Source organism: Prionailurus viverrinus, chromosome B3 (assembly GCF_022837055.1).
Source record: "Prionailurus viverrinus isolate Anna chromosome B3, UM_Priviv_1.0, whole genome shotgun sequence".
Classification (NCBI taxonomy): Eukaryota; Metazoa; Chordata; class Mammalia; order Carnivora; family Felidae; genus Prionailurus; species Prionailurus viverrinus.
The window spans coordinates 28,735,809-28,754,012 of NC_062566.1; the positions used below are offsets into that span (position 1 = coordinate 28,735,809).

General features: G+C 36.5%; 1 protein-coding gene across 1 annotated transcript in view; it reads right to left on the bottom strand.

The window, feature by feature from the left end:
* Window positions 1-18,204, bottom strand: part of ARIH1 (ariadne RBR E3 ubiquitin protein ligase 1) — a 124,666-nt gene that overhangs the window by 48,770 nt on the left and 57,692 nt on the right. Inside the window, exon 3 of the mRNA XM_047862377.1 lies at window positions 1,204-1,348. Within this exon, the coding sequence (XP_047718333.1) occupies window positions 1,204-1,348 (145 nt within the window). The remainder of the gene's footprint in view (window positions 1-1,203; window positions 1,349-18,204) is intronic.

Below are 18,204 nucleotides of genomic sequence, written 5' to 3' on the forward strand. Positions count from 1 at the left end.
TGTTTGTTTTTTTAAATGCTCAAATTAAGATTGTGATTTAAAGAAGGAAATTATACAATCCTCAGAATAGTAGAGACTTGAAAAAATATCTTATCCAACTCATTTGAAAGATAAAAAGAACTCCAACCCAGTGAGATTTAATAATTTACTATGTAAAGTCAAATAGTTAGCATTAGAGCTATGATCTAACTTGAGAACTTGGAAATTCAACTCAACACCTTACCTACGAAATTATTTCCATTCTGTTCTATTTCTCTAAGAGTACTTAATTACTTTCTTTTAAAACCTCTTTTCTAAGCACTTGTACATGTGCACAAATTAGTTCCCTTCAAATGGGCCTCTACAGAGATACATAGAAACCTCAGAGAAAAACAATGAAAAACCTTCAATATGTTAAAATATGTAATACTGTTGACAAAGACTTTGTATATAGTAATTATTAGGAAGAGTTTGAATAAGGTAGTTATTTTTATAGAATTAAATTATTTCTTAGATATCTTAAAACATCTTAGAGGTGAATTCCAAGAGACTAACTACATTTATGCCACAAATATTATTTTTCTATGGTTACTAATAAAGTAAGGACTTCATACAAAGATTATGTTTAAGCCTAAAATTCTTTACTAGACATGCCAAAGTAAATCACCTAAATTCAATGGGTTTTAAGAGGGATACTTTTACTGAAGAGAAACATCAATTAATTGGTCCTAGTGTCTGCTCCAACTCTGTTACCACTTGCTATATTTAAGAATCTCCATTAGAATGGATCTGCATAAGTGAAAATCTTTGGTTATGAAAAATCCTGAAAGCTCCATAGTAAAATGCTATTAAAGATATTTTATAAGTGTTTTGGATATTTTTAAATGTTAGTTTTAAATCTGTTTTATTTTGGATGAAAAATTATTCTATTCACTGCCCACCTATTGAACAATTCTCCCATGATAGTAAAATGAACTCAGAATAGATTTAGGTATGTAATGACAACCTGGACAAGTTGCTGCTTAAAAAGCAAACAGGGAAGGAAGGGGAAAGAACAAGCTCTATTCTTCCTCTTCCTTTCCTTTATCCTTAATATTCTGATAGGTTACTGTTTTACTACAATACAATCCCAAACTCCCAGATCTCCCTTTGTTTAAATAATGAAAGTTGATTTACCCTCTGAAACTAAGAGTCAGTGCTGGCCTTAAACTACCAGATACTCACCGAGTTAGGGTAGTTCAAGTAGCAGATCTGACAAGGCATATCCTGTGCTGATGACCTTGTATTCATCTGGCGTGTTCGAGACTTTTTACTTGGATTAATTACATGACACTCAGCAAAGAGCTTCTCCAGGTTTCCATCAAAGTACCTGCATTATTTAAACAGAAAGGATGAGAGCCCAGCAATAGCACACTGTTAGAGCTCTCAAAAAACCTGATTTTCTATAGGGAACAGAAATGAACTGAATTAAAATAAACCCAAATCATAACCTTTTTTTGCTCAGAGGAAATGAGGTATATGGCTACAAACTGTAGCAAAAAAAAAAAAAAATTCATATATATATGAAAGCAGTTTGAGCTTTGTTGCTGTTTTGGTCTTTGTTATTATCCTGGAAGGTTAGGCTATTACTATTTTAATAGTACTACAAGTAAAACTTAAGAATGAAAGTTGTTACTATCTCTGATGGTACCTTATAAAGAGTAGTGGTATTTTTAAAAGGCTAGGTTGTATTTTATACAAGTAATTTTATTAATAATTTTAGTTACACCAACTTAAATATATTAGCAAGTAAACTATCTGCAAAGCATATCTTACCCCACAAATCATTTACATGTGTCTCATTCTACAAAATATATTTGCTTTCTAATTATTCTCTTAAAGTAATTTTTAACTAACTAGCAAAGGGGTGGAAGGAGGAAACAAAAAACTATACCTTAAAATGTTTTTATATCAAATAATCTATATATTAGCCTTTCATACAGGTTTCAACAGGTTTCTAAGTATACCTAAGTAGCTCACCATCTAGTATCAAGAGCACAGAATGCCAAGTATGATTTATAGAGCTTCAAGTGAACTGCAGATTTCTTTTTTTTTTTTTTTAATGTTTATTTATTTTTGAGACAGAGAGAGACAGAGCATGAGCAGGGGAGGGGCAGAGAGAGAGGGAGACACAGAATCCGAAGCAGGCTCCAGGCTCTGAGCTGTCAGCACAGAGCCTGACGCGGGGCTCGAACCCACGAACTGTGAGATCATGACCTGAGCCGAAGTCAGACGCTTAACCGACTGAGCCACCCAGGCGCCCCTGCAGATTTCTTAACAGAAGACAGTGGCAAATACTTAGCACAGTATTTCCCATTAATCCAGATGAGACATGGTTGCTGGCCTCCCAAAATATCTTAATACTCTAAAGGAACAAGCAATAGATACAAAAAAATTGCAATCTGTAAATCAATATAACTAATGAAAAATCTGGTCAATTACTTTTTAGCTTATAAAGCCTAGGTGTCAATAACTACAGTGTTCTTTACATACAAACAGGAGTCTCTCAAGTTAAAAAATAAGTGATACTCAAAAGAGATTTCCATTTTTTTAAATGCAGGTCTTGTTCAAGCTTTGTGTCAAAGCACTTGCTATGGAAAGTAAATCCAGGAAATCACTCAAATGAGAACAAATCACTCTCCTTAGACTGATAAATATCTTTTTATAAATACTTTGACTACAGTATGTTTCAATAAAATGATCAAATTATTAATCAAAATGTCCATACATTATAAAAGGGGAACTCATATAAAGTTAAAGCTGTTAATGATGATTTAGCTAATCAAAATATATAGAGCAGAAAATAAAATGCTTTCCTACTAATTACTTCTGAGAAAACCTAAGATATCAAGTTTTATCTCAAAAGCAGAAAGCATATAAAGCTAACACTAAATATGAACAGGTAAACCAATTAAATACATTGTCAGAAAAAATATTCATGCTGACATTAAGAGACAAACTTCTGCCATCCAAACTTGACTACATGAAATGACTAACTCCTAACACTTTGGTGATCATTCTAAACAGCAATCTCTGCATACACAGACGTGTCTGTAACCAGCCTTATACTAGGGGACAGTTAGATGTTCCACATAAGTAATTCTACTTTAAAACCTTGGCCCATCTGATAGGGAGAGAAATATCTAGACTTAACTTACATTTCTTTATCAGTGAGGCTGAACATATTTTATTTTTCTATGAAGATCTTACCATTAATTTATGAGTTCAGTGTATCAACAGGAAGAACAACCCTTTGTCTCCTGCATTGCTTTCTTCCTCCAGTTTCTAACTTGCCCTCAACTTGTTTAATGGTGTTTAATTGCCACTTTTAATTTTTATGTAGGCATACTGACCATACAATCTTGTTGTGGGTTCTGGATTTCATATCAAGCTTTGCAAGATCCCTAAACCTAAAGATTATAAAAATTCATCCATGACTTATTTAGGCTTAAACTGTTTCCATTAAAACTGTTGATTCACAAGGAAATTTTTTGTAGTAAGGAATCAAGCAGGGATTCCATTTCATTTAAATTAAAGTGGCTATTTACTGAAGGGTGTTTCAACTACCCTAAACACTTCCTCCTACCTGTAGGTCTCAACTTAACCCTCAGTTTTTCCCCACTGCAAACCCCCAAATTAGGTAAGGTTCCCTGTATAACATTCTCACGGAACTCTGTACTCCTGCACGACACTTATCACATGACCAACTCCATAATCATTTATGCTTTCTCTGCCAAGATGTAAATCCCATCAGTACTATTTTATTACTACTGTAGCACCTGTGTCTAGAAGAATATTATAATCACTCGGTTGCTTTTTAAAGAGTAACTGACTTAGAGTAACTTCTTAAAGATAATCCATATAACAAATTTGAATTTCTTTGCATTAGGCATTACTTTTTTTTAAGTTTATTTATTTTGAGAGAGTGAGCAAGCGGGGGAAGGGGCACAGACAGAGGGAGAGAGAGAATCCAGCAGGCTCCATGCTGCAGCACAGAGCCCAAGGTGGGGCTTGAACTTATGAACTCTAAGATCATGACCTGAGCCAAAACCAAGAGTTGGATGCTTAACCAACTAAGCCACCCAGGTGCCCCTGCTTTAAATGTATTTCTTAAAGAAAGACTATAAGCTTTTTGATACATTGTAGGAGCCTTCAGAGAATTTTCAAATACTGCCCAGGTAAGCAGAATGGAAAGGTGAAGAATCCATTCATACTGTTGGACATAGTGGTCCTAGAAATCTTTTTCTTTAAGTTCCATTTTATACGAAATGTAACATTTTAAAAATTGGCTTCTTTTTGTTTCTATTTTTACTGATTACATGGTCTACAACGACTCTGTAATGGTTATCTGGAAAATACTGAAATCTAATTTATTTTCACTAAATGTAACTTAAAATCTGTACTTAGGCCTATTTTTTAAAAATTCCTTTCTTTTTTCTTTTTAAGAGAGCGAGGTGTGTGTGTGTGTGCAAGCAGGGGAGGTGCAGAGGGAGAGGGAGAAATTCCCAAGTGGGCTGCACACTGCCAGCACGGAACCCAACGTGGAGCCCAATCCCACAAACCTGGGATTATGACCTAAACCAAAATCAAGAGTCGGGATGCTCAATCGACTGAGCCATCTAGGGGCACACCAAGCCTATTTCTTCAGTTGTCAACTTTAAATATATTGAGTGTCGTTAATATGACCTGACACGTAACCCTCTGGGGTTTTGTTTGGAAATTCCTGGAGCTTTTCCTAGTTGATTATCATTTTATGTAATTGTTTCACTAATTACATTATTTTTATATTATATAACTTTTCTTTCAAGATAATAAAAACTGTTTTTTTGTTCCTTAACCTGATTGTTAACCTGATTACCTAATTACTTACACATAACTCAAATGCTCACTTTGGCCAAAATCTGCCCCCCATCTCCCAACATGCTTTATATTGACCATATCCATTTCCCTCTGATACCTGCTGTTATCAAAGTCCGTGGTCAAAATAATTTTTCTCATTTTATAACTCAAATCCTTTTTCACCTAGCATATATGTAATTTTGTTTTCTTTCTTCTTTCTTGAAATCTATTCGTTCTATGGGCTTTATCTTAGCTTTCAGGTTTGTTTGTTTGTTTGTTTGTTTGTTTTTTGAAATGCCATTTAGGCCTCAATTACTTCAAGATTCTTTTTAGTTATTAAGACTGTGTCCTGGTGGATTTGTACCCAGTCTTTGTTAATTTGTCCTCCTGTCTACCATCTGCTAATTCCTTCTTTGTCCTTTTCCCGTCGTATGTAGCTCTATTTGCCATAGTGTCTGCTCTGTTTCTTGCTGTTCCCAATGTGATTTCAAGTTCTGCGGGATTATTACGTGTCCTTTTTTTCTTACTTTCCTCAGCTTCCTTTTTATCTTGTTTTATCAATTCATCTTTGATCCTTCATCTCACAGAGTCTATGTGTATTTTAATTTCCTTAAGAGAACAGAGAAGCTTCTTTTTTTTTTAAATTAAAAAAATTTTTTTAAATCTTTATTTTTAACACAGACAGATCATGAATGGGGGAAGGGCAGAGAGAGAGAGAGAGAGAGAGAGAGAGAGAGAGAGAGAGAGAAACACAGAATGTGAATCAACCTCCAGGCTCTGAGCTGTCAGCACAGATCCCAATGTGGGGCCTGAACTCACCAACAGTAAGTTCATGATCTGAGCCAAAGTCAGATGCTCAACCAACTGAGCCACCCAGGCGCCCCTTAAATTTTTTTTAATGTTTATTTATTTTTGAGAGCGAGAGATAGAGCGCAAGTGGGGGAGGGGCAGAGAGAGAGAGGGAGAGACAGAATCTGAAGCAGGCTCCAGGCTCTGGGCTGTCAGTATGGACACCTGATGTGGGGCTCGAACTCACGAACCGTGAGATCATGACCTGAGCCAAAGTCACACATTTAACCGACTGAGCCACCGAGGCATCCTGCTTCTTCTTTCTAATTTTGATTGTTTTATTGTTTTATTAAGGACTACGTGCTCAAGAGTATGGGTGTATTCTTAACTCCCATTTACCTGGTCACTATTGCTAGTATGCCAGCTTTTACATACATCTTCCCTCATGTAAAACAGGCCAAAATGAAAAGAGACTGACTGATTCAGGGTGAAGTACTGCAGCTCAGGTATCTTGTTTAATCAGTTAACACGTATTTCTGTCTGCTTCAATGACTTTACCAAACAGCTGCAAAGCTTATCCTAGGACATTGCTTCCCTCTTTTCCTGCAACTCCTGCCACCCACCCTTTTGAGAAAACCATTCATGTGATGAAAATAAGAATGGAAGTGAAAATAAAAATAAGAATAGCCGTGTGGTTTTTCCTCTGGTGCAGGCCCTCCTCGGTCAGGAATAGCACAATTAAGAGTATCCCCACCTTCTCTCTCACATGGCCTAGATTTCTCCAGATTAAGATTGTTAGAAGGGCTACTGGAGAGGTTTCTCAGCAGATATTTTTAAATCCTCTTTTCTCTCTAGGATTCTTTCTGTTCATTCAGTGTTTTTACAGAAATATAGTTAAGCAAATTGGCACTTAATTAGCCAACTTTCCAGACAGAATACCTAGATCTTAAATTTTTCATTTTACTTGACTTCTAGACAGAAATATAGCAAACAATTTGAATTAAATTTCAAGGTGCTAACAGTTACAGCCTAAGAACTATGTCTGATTGTGGGGAGAGGAGACATGATAGGGTACATAGCTGGAAATTGTTGCTTTTTGAATTTTCAATGATGGCGGCATCCTTGTTTACCATTTCAATATTTAATTTTGCCATTAGGGGTTTATATTAAAAGCCCCTACAGCTGCACATTTCATAAATAGACCACTGTTGAAGAAGAACTTATTTTCACAACAGAATCAGAAAAGCAAAAAGGTTAATTTAAAGTTATACGGTGGGCTTTTCTATTGCATATTTTTAGGCTGTTAAAGTTCAATCCTCCTTACAGGTTTTTTTAATGCTTCCAATACATATTTATAACAAGTCAATTATCTTATTGCTGTTAAGTCTGAGAGGAAACGAAAGTACACACATATATGATAATGTACACAAATACATTATACATATATATATATATATATCCATCCATGTATAAATATGCATATACACACACTTTTACTTCTAAATAACCAAATCATTTTGCTTCAATATTTTCACGTGGCATTTTATGGGTACCAGACTTCAATTTCAAAAGGCGACAGAACAGTCACAATTACTCTGTACCTTAATTAACTATAGTTCTCATAAAGCAAAAAAGGTCTGTGACACCAACATCTCTTCTAGGAATTACAATTTCAACTATTCTTTGGGTCCCATTAACCTGCTTCTAATGGTGTCAGTTTTCCAATTTTAGAAAAAGTATACTTAGACAAAAGGTCAAAGGAGCAAAGGAATAGCTTAAGTTTGTTTAAATCATATGGATGGATAAGAACTGTTATCATATTAATGAAAAGCAAAAATAATCGTTGGGCATGGAAAGGAGTCTTAGAACAGTAAAACTGAACCACAGTAAATAGACTAGGAGAGGCGGCTTTCCCACATATAGACATTAGTTTCAGAAACTCATACTCCATAGAAAGAAACCAGTAGATGCAGTACAGTATGGTACTATAGACATGCTATTAAGAAATATTGAAGCAAACAGTTCTCACTTAACTGTAGATGTGTTACTTTGATAAAAATTTAAATTTAAAAAAGGGCTCTTAGAGTAGAATGTGGTTTTTAAAGGTATTCTTTCAAAAGAAGGACTAAAATCGGAACATAAGATGACTGGCACACATTATGAACCTCTACTAGGTAAAAAACTAAAACTTAGGGATAGAAAGGGATGGACTGAAGAATAGAAAATCTTTTGGCCCTCATAAGAAAACAAATCTAATGAGGGCTTATACATGTCTATAAGAACTTGCTTTAACAGTTTTGTCATGTGGGGTGCCTGGGTGGCTCAGTTGATTAAGTGTCCAACTTCAGCTCAGGTCACGATCTCATGGCTCGTGAGTTTGAGCCCCCGCATCAGGCTCTGCGCTGACAACTCAGAGCCTGAAGCCTGCTTCAGATTCTGTGTCTCCCTCTCTCTCTGCCCCTCCCCTACTTGTTCCTGCACTCTTTCTCTCAAAAAAAAAAAAAAAAAAAAAAAAAAATTAAAAAAAAAAAGTTTTGGGGCGCCTGGGTGGCGCAGTCGGTTAGGCGTCCGACTTCAGCCAGGTCACGATCTCGCGGTCCCTGAGTTCGAGCCCCGCGTCAGGCTCTGGGCTGATGGCTCAGAGCCTGGAGCCTGTTTCCGATTCTGTGTCTCCCTCTCTCTCTGCCCCTCCCCCGTTCATGCTCTGTCTCTCTCTGTCCCAAAAATAAATTAAAAAAAAAAAAAAAAAAAAAAAAAAAAAAAAAGTTTTGTGATTGGGGTGCATGGGTGGCTCAGTCAGTTAAGCATCCGACTTTGGCTTAGTTCATGATCTCACAGTTCATGAGTCTCATGGTTCTGTCAGCACAGAGACCATTTCAGATCCTCTGTCATACCATGCCCCAGCCCCTCCCCTGCTCACATGCATGCACATGTGTGCTCACTCTCTCTCAAAAATAAACATTAATTAAAATTCTTTTTCAGTTTTGTGGGTTTTTTTCTGCTAATCTAAAAATAAGTTTCGTTCTCATTGTAATATTAATGTGTTACATGTGGTTTAAAGCGGAATAAACATACTGGTCATGTATTTTTTTTAAATACTTTTTGAGACTTCAAAGACTGTTCTCCCACTGGGGAAAAACACCCTAACAAAAAAAAAAAAAAACAACAAAACAGCATGATCCTGAGCTTGCTTACTGCTCAACAAAAAAACCACTCTGACAAAGAAGCTACTAAATAAGTTGCAGTACAAAAATCTCATTTTTTATTTAAATTTCAGTTAGTCAACATACAGTGTAGTATTAGTTTCAGGTGTACAGTATAGTGATTCAACAATTCCAAACATCACTTGGTGTTCATCACAAGCGTACTCCTTAATCCCCATCTCCTATATAACCCGTACCTGCCTCACCTCCCCTCTGGAAACCACCAGTTTGTTCTATGTAGTTAAGTCATTTTGCGGTTTGCCTCTCTTTTTTTCCCTTTGCTTCTTTGTTTTATTTCTTAATTCCTTAGATGAGTAAAATCGTACATTAGTTGTCTTTCTCTGACTGACTTACTTTGCTTAGCATAATACTCTCTAGAGCTCTAACCATATTGTTGCAAATGGCAAGGTTTCATTCTTCTTTATATTACTGCATAATTTTTGAGAAACTTTCTGCCATTTGTTCCCTCATCTTTTATGCTTTCTGGTTCTGACCCATGATGAAAGCAAGTATATTAAGAAACGAACTTCAGTGAAACAGATGTACAATAACTCTAGTCTTAAATTCGCACAATTGTAACAGAAACACAATAATCTATGCCATCTTCCCCAAAGGCTCCCATCTCCACTTATTACAGAAAAATTTAAATATACAAAAGTCAAAAAAGACGAGTAAATTGAACTCCCACATACCCATCATCCAGCTTTAACTATCAACAACATTTTGCTAATCTAAAGACTGTTATGAAGAATAAAATTTTGTTCTCACATGATTTATTTTTTTCTTAGATTTTATTTTTAAGTAAAATCTAAATTCGGTGAGGGGCTTAAACTCATGACCCAAAGATCAAGAGTCACATGCTCTACTAAGCCTGCCATATGCCTCACTCTCATATGAACTTTTAAGGTAGATCTGAAACTATGCCTGACATTTTAAGAAGGTAATGATTATTCCCTTCACAGGTAGCTGTCCACATTCTCTGGCTCAATTAGGAGTATTTCAATTTACCAAATTCTTCTAACCTAAAGCCTCTGGAACTTCAAGAATGTTACAGTATCCAAAACTTTATAACTGATTTACACGTTTATTCGCTGTACCCCTCCACCGGAGGAAAAGTTGCAAAGCTTTTATTATTTTCTCAAAAGAGACTATGGCCCCCAAAATGACAAGAACCATTATTTTTTTTTAACTATTTTTTACTTCTGAGAAAACAAAGACAGTGGCTTCTGTGACCTCTGTCCAAATATGTGCATGCAAGGGAAGTGTCTACAGCCTCTTCTCTACTCAGTGGTGCTTTCCTCCTGCTACACATGAGCAGCACAACTTAGATAAAATGAAATAAATTACTTGTGATTCATGCAATAGTGGATCTGATTCCAATTAAAGAGAAATATAAAAAATATATACAAAACATTTTGAATGATATCATTTTATAATTTTGCTCACAATGTTTCAATATATTTAATGCGAAGTCCTCAGGCTGTAAATGTTGAGAGCCTCTAGAACAAAAAAGTATATTTAAAATCCAACTATGCAGGGCGCCTGACTGGCTCAGTCAGAAGAGCATGCAACTCTTAATCTCAGGGTTGTGAGTTTGAGCCCCACACTGGGTGTAGAGATTACTTAAAAATAAAATCTTTAGGGGTGCCTGGGTGGCTCAGTCGGTTAAGCGTTCGACTTTGGCTCAGTCATGATCTCACGGTTCATGGGTTCAAGCCCTGTGTTGGGGCCCTGGGCTGGGCCCTGTGCTGATAGGTCAGAGCCTGGAGCCATCTTAGGATTCTGTGTCGTCTTCTCTCTCTCCTCCTCCTCCCCTGCTTGTTTGCTTGCTTGCTCGCTCTCAAAAATAAACATACATTAAAAAAATAAAATCTTTAAGGGGAGCCTAGGTGGCTCAGTCAGTTAAGCATCCGAATTTGGCTCTGGTCATGATCTCATGGTTTGTGAGTTTAAGCCCCAATTCAGGCTCTCTGCTGTCAGCGCAGGGCCCGCTTTGGATCCTCTGTCTCCCTCTCTCTCTACCCCTGCCCACTAGCTCTCTCAAAAATAAAAACATTTATAAAAAATAAAACCTTTAAAAACAAATAGAAAATAAATATAAGATCTAGCTATGCTAACACTAAAAGTAAGTCATCCAAATACAAAACAATAGGGTGCCTGGGTGGCTCAGTAGGTTACATGTGCTTTGGCTCAAGTCATGATCTGGCAGTTTGTGAGTTCAAGCCCCATGTTGGGCTCTGTGCTGCCAGTTCAGAGCCTGGAGCCTGCTTCGGATTCTGTGTTTCCTGCTCTCTCTCTGCCCCTCCTCTGCTCACACTGTGTTCTCTCCCAAAAATAAACATTAAAAAAAAGGAAAAACAATACACAAGACAGTATATATGTAATATCCATTGTTACATAGTTCCTTTACATACTAAGCAACTATATTAGGAACTGTGCTGGTTTGTGGTAGTGTTAATGGCTCTGAAGGAAAAATATAGATAGTTACTTCAATCTGATATGCTAAGTATACAAGAGGTGGGAGGAGAATGCTAGGAAAGTATAGAAAATAGCAACTAACTTCAAGAAGTTAAAATTACTTAACAGTAAATGTGTTAAGAATTCAGAGACTAAGGGGATCCTAAGGGCATCATATAAATTGTATGTGATGTACAGAATTATACACAATGCCTGTGAGCACAACCTCAGAATGAAATATTATTGATGCTCTCTGAATCTGTATATAATATAGCTCTTGAGGAGACTGGGTCCTGAACAGTCAAAGGCAACCTAACAGAGTGTAGACGAATAAGTACAGACATATAGAATAGAGTGAGGGGCGCCTGGGTGGCTCAGTCGGTTAAGCATCTGACTTCAGCTCAGGTCATGATATCACGGTCCATGAGTTCAAGCCCCGCATCGGGTTCTGTGCTGACAGTTCAGAGCCTGGAGCCTGCTTCAGATTCTGTGTCTCCCTCTCTCTGACCCTCCCCATTCATGCTCTGTCTCTCTCTGTCTCAAAAATAAATAAACATTAAAAAAAAAATTAGAATAGAGTGAAAAGTATGGAAGGTTTTTAAAAGTCAGTATAGCTTTGATGTGGTAAGAACCACAAAGGTAGTGGAGGTTGATAAAGTAAGTTCACATGGTCTAAGTTAAGTTTAGGACAGACATGACAGTAGAGCCTAGGAAAGCAGTTGAGAAAACTGTCTTGGAAATATGTTGATTTACTTGTAGGTAACCAAAGGTACTATTAATCCTAAAACAATCCAAAAACAAACTGGACCTTCCCTTTTAAGGTTGTTCTTTTTCCTATGTGCGTGTGTTTTAAAATTATTTTTATTGTGAGATAACACAATTCTAGAAAAGTGCATAAATATCCATGAGCAGCTTACAAACTTATAATGCAAAGACCACAACCCAGGACAAGAACTAGAATAATGCAAATACTTCATAAACACTCCAAACATTCCTTCTCATTAACAAACTCCTCTTCACCGAGAGGTAATCATTATCCTGTTTTTCTTTATAGTTTTACTCCCTAAATATACATCCTTAAACAATATGGCCTAGATTTGCTGGTTTTTGAATTGCATATAAACAAATTCATATAGGAAATAAGTATTTAGAGGTTTTCCTTTCACTTAATATGATAGTTTTGTGTTATATATATTTTTAATTTTAGAGAGAAAGAGTGAGAGAGAGAGAATCTTAAGAAGGCTCCACTCTCAGTATAGAGCCTGATGCAGGGCTTGATCCCACAACCCTGGGATCATGGCCTGAGAGCCGAAATCAGCCGAAATCATTCAACTGACTGAGCCACCCAGGCGTCCTTCAAGATGATGGTTTTTAAGATTCATCTATACAGTCACTTGTAGCTCTAATTCATTTATTTTTGAATTCATTGTTGAATAGTTATTATATAAATATACCATAATTATCCATGTATCTATAGGCATTTGCATTGTTTGTAGGTAGGAGTTGTTATGAATAATGCTGCTATGAGCACAGTTATGACTTTCAATTTAGATGTGCATATTTCTTTCTATTGGGTATATACCCGGGAGTGGAATTACTGGGTCAAAGATATGTGTGTAAATACTAAGAGAAAAAAATAATAAAATTTATTTTTACCATCTTTCTAAAATCATTTAACAACTTATCTGTAGATTCCTTTGGATTTGCTATATACGCAACTCATATCATCAGTGAATATGAACTGTTTATCATCTCCTTTACAACTGTGATACTTTTTTTATACTACTGGCTAGAATCTTCTTCAGTATTATGTAGAACAGAAGTGAAAATAATACATATTCATGTCTTAAACTCTATCTGAAAGGGAAATCTTTTCAACATTTCAGCATGAACTATGATATCTCAACAGGTATGTTTACAGATTTACTACATTAAGAAAGTTCTCTTTTGTGCCTAGTTTGCTAATGGCTTCTTTTTTAAAATCAAGAATGAGGGGTGCCTGGGTGGCTCAGTCAGTTAAGTGTCTGACTCTTGATTTCAGCTCAGTTCATGATCTCATGGTTTGTGAGATCAAGCCTGGTGCTGGGCTCTGAGCTGGCAGCACCAAGCCTGCTTGGGATTCTCTCCCTCTCTCTCTGCCCCCTCTCTCAAATTAAATGAGCTTTAAAAATCAATAAATAAGATCATGAATGATTACACTGATTTTTAGCAACTGCTCCTTTGCATCTATTGAGACTGTTTTTTTCCCATTAAAATTTGTTCAAGTGACCATATTGAATTGTTCCAGGTTAAACCAACCTAGGATTCCTGGGATCAACTGGAGTTGGCAAGGCTGGGTTATTTCCTTTTTATGTACTGCTGAATTCAATTTGCAAATATTTGGGGTTTTATTTTTTGCATCTATGTAAATGAGAGAAACTGGCAAGTAATATTTCTTTGGGTTTTGGAATCAAGGTTGTGACAGCCTTAAGAAGGTGGGTAATCCTCATTTTGTTTTCTAGAAGAGTACAAGGTTAGAGAATATAAAGTTGGAGTTACTATTTCATTTAATGTTGGCAGAACTTCCAAATGTATCTATCTGGACTTACTTTTCTCCACAGAAAATTTCAGTTTATAGTGATAGCCCATATAGGTTTTCTATTTATTTCTTATGTCAATTTCAGTAAACTGACATTTCTAAGCATTTATCCCTTTCAGTAAAATTTCAAATATTGACACAGTTATCTTATGAGGTTATAATTACTTTTAAATATCTGCAGGATTCAAAGTGACATTTTTTTAATGTTTATTTTTGAGAGAGAGAGAGAGAGAGAGAGAGAGAGAGAGAGAGCGCGCATGCTAGCGAGAGCGAGCATGCAAATGGGGTAAGGGCAGAGAGAGAGGGAGACAGAGGATCCGAAGTGAGCTCTGCACTGACAGCAGAGAGCCTAACACGGGGCTCAAGCTCATGAACCAGGAGATCATGACCTGAGCCGAAGTTGGACTCTTAACCAACTGAACCACCCAGGCACACCCTAAAGGGACATTCTTTTTCATTTCTGATATTAGTTATTTGTGCCTTTTTCTTCATTAATCTCAACAAGGTGTCAATGTTGTCAGTTTTTTTTTTAATCTTTTGGTTTGATCCCCTTTACTATAGGTTTCTTTTCTATTTTAATAAATTCTGCTCTCTGTTATTTCTTCTTGTAATTTCTCTAAATTTATTATGTTGCTTGTTTTCTATCTTGATACATCTAGCTCATTACTTGAGACTCGATATGAAAGCTTAGTTCACTGCTTTCCTTATATATGCATTTAAGGTTATACACTCTACTCTTGAGCACAACTTAGGCTGCATTCCCCAATTTTTTCCCTTAATATTCAAACAGTTGATTAAATAACAATTATTAATATTCAAAACTTCAACATTGACATAACTTAAAATGTTGACTTAAAAAAATACAAAGGCTAGTTACAACATAAAGGTTTATATTAATTAAAAGATAGTACTGTTTATGAAAATATTTTCCATGAACACAGTATTCTAAATTGGCATTTACTATCTTTCAACATACTGAGGTATCCATCTTACTATCACTTCCACTGTTGCTGTTAAGAAGTCAGCTGTCCTCAGAGAAAGACAGATACCATATGGTTTCACTCTTATGTGGATCCTGAGAAACTTAACGGGAACCCATGGGGGAGGGGAAGGAAAAAAAAAAAAAAAAAGAGGTTAGAATGGGAGAGAGCCAAAGCATAAGAGACTGTTAAAAACTGAGAACAAACTGAGGGTTGATGGGGGGTGGGAGGGAGGAGAGGGTGGGTGATGGGTATTGAGGAGGGCACCTTTTGGGATGAGCACTGGGTGTTGTATGGAAACCAATTTGTCAATAAATTTCATAAAAAAATAAAAAAAAATAATAAGTAAATAAATAAATAAATAAATAATAAAAATTAAAAAAAAAAAAAAAGAAGTCAGCTGTCCTCTAAAAGAATACATAATAGGGGTGCCTGGGTGGCTCAGTCGGTTGAGCGGCTGCCTTCGGCTCAGGTCATGATCTCGCCGTCCATGAGTTCGAGTCCCACGTCGGGCTCTGGGCTGATGGCTCGGAGCCTGGAGCCTGCTTCCGATTCTGTGTCTCCCTCTCTCTCTGCCCCTCCCCTGCTTGCTCTCTGTCTCTGTCTCTCTCTCAAAAATAATAAACATAAAAAAAATAAATAAAAAAAAAAAAGAATACATAATGTATGCTTTCTATATATATATTTTTTTTTTCAACATTTTTATTTATTTTTAGGACAGAGAGAGACAGAGCATGAACAGGGGAGGGGCAGAGAGAGAGGGAGACACAGAATCGGAAACAGGCTCCAGGCTCCGAGCCATCAGCCCAGAGCCCGACGCGGGGCTTGAACTCACGGACCGCGAGATCGTGACCTGGCTGAAGTCGGACGCTTAACCGACTGCGCCACCCAGGCGCCCCTATATTTTTTCTCTATATACATTATATATACACAAATCTTTGCTTTTTGAAAGTAATCTGCCTTGTATCTTATTGCTTTTATGATTATCTATTTTTGCTGTTGTTTCTATAGTTGTACTATGATGTTTTAAAACGTGCATTTCCCCCCACCCAAAATATGGATTTTTTACCATATTTCATGAAATCTAAAATGTTTTGGTGCTGAAATTTTGTGATCTTACCAGAAAGTGATAAGGGGAAATTTTTCACATAAGTCAATATTTCAATATTGTTGGACTGTAAAGTGCCGTCAATTGAAAGATGTATTCAAATTTCAAACACATTAAAATATCTTAGAATCAATTAAATATTATTTATTATGCATGGGAACTGTTAGGTTTCTTAAATTCTGTGGCATGTTTTTCTTTTACCAATCTGGAAAATTATCAGCCATTATATCTTCATATAATTGCCTCTGGGCCATTCTCTCCTAAAACTAAATGAGATCTTCTCATTATATCCTCTATGTTTCTTAACTTTCCTTCTGTATTTTCCATCTTTTAGTGTATGTACTTAATTTAGATAGTGGTTTGATCTTTTAGCAAACTAAACCTCTCGTTAGCTTTGTCCAATGTACTGTTAAAATTAATTCACTGAGTGAATTTTGCTTATTTTGTTATAGCTTGAGAGCTTAATGTTCTTTCCCCAGAAAAGATTTATATTTGCTTCTGTCAAGTGCCTGGATACATTAATAGTCTAGGACCAACTTAATCCATATTCAAGGCTTAAAGTTGTCTGGACCACCCAGATGACATGAATATTATCTTCAATCTTCAGAAGAGCTGGTTTACCTAATCCTCATTCTTCCAGAAATTCTTTTTTTTTGTTTTCAGTTTCCTTATTTATTTTGAGAGACAGAGAGAGAGAGAGAGACAGAGAGAGAGAGAGAGAGAACACACGCAGGGGAGGGGCAGAGGCAAAGAATCTCAAGCAAGCTCTGCACTGTCAGTACAGAGCCTCTCATGGGGCTCAAACCCACAAACTGCGAGAGCATGACCTAAGGAGAAATCAAGAGTCAGATGCTCAACCGAATGAGCCACCCAAGTGCCCCTACCTTATCCTCCTGCCTAAGTGGGCCTAATTTTCCCCACTTCCCCCCTCTCCCCAAGCAAAGGGGCCAACAAAAATCACAGCTCAGTCTCTCAGCTACCTCTTCTAGATCAGAACATACTTCCAGGGCAAAGCAGACTGGAATGCTTGGCTCATCTCTCTAGATTTCCATATTCTCTTATTCCTATTTTACTAATTTTTTGATTTGTTTGATTTTTGTTTTTTAAATTTATTTTTTTATTTTCTTAACTTTTAAGATGTTCCAATATCATACAGATTTCTCTATTGTATTTAGTAGATAGAATGGTCCAAATTACCAGAAGTTTCCTAGAGCCTTGTATATTCTCTGTCACAGTTAAAACTCCTCCTGAACATCTCTTCCATCTATACTTTGCATTCAATTAACCATCACCATCCTAAGTCAAGCCAACATTTCCCTTTTACTTAGAATATTAAAATAGTTTTCCAATGGGTCATCCTGCTGATGGATAATCAGCTCATATTATCACCAATTTTTTTCCTGCACTAATGCCCTTTTATCACATTTCTCCATAAAACAACCTTCAAAGCTTTCCACTTAATAGGAATAAAAGGCCAAATTCATGTCCAGGTTCCCATGTCACCTGCCCTCCCAAGTCCAATCAAATGACATCTCATCAATAAATCCTTTCCTACCTGAGCGAGAAATAACCTTTTATGTATTCCCTTAAAACGTTATCTCTAAGTACCTTAAGGGTAAAAAATGGTGTATGACACACTGCTCTTTGATGCTCTTCATCATTCAATGTCTCCTACTCAACTGATGTTCAAAAACATTCTTGAAATGTATGAAGTAGTAAGATAAGTAGCAAGACAGGGACAACACAGTAACTTCAGGTGAAGTCACTAATGGAGGAAATTGCTCCAAGTTCATTCAGCTAGGAGATGGTAGAGCAGAGATCCCATTAACCACTATAGTATATAGCAAGATGGTACATTTGCCTCTTTCCATACATGCTCCGCAATAACACTTAAACTGTTTAAATAGTAAAAAATCACTATAATATAGAAGAGTGAAGAACGCCATCACAAAAGCCTGCTTTCTGATAAACCAAATTTATTTTCACATCCCAAAAGTTAACTGTGAAACAATGTATCATTAGTGATGCAGCTAATAAGGAAAGTTCCATACCATCATAATAAACATACAAGTGCTGGTTCTAGTACCTATTCACTAAATGGTGTTAATCCTTCAGAATGAAAACCAGAATGTTATTTGCTACGTAGTCTGCACTGAAATCAGTCTTCAAGATTCTTTGATTACACCTGCCCATTAAAAGCAGTAAGTCAAAGACCACCTGTATTTCCCCTCT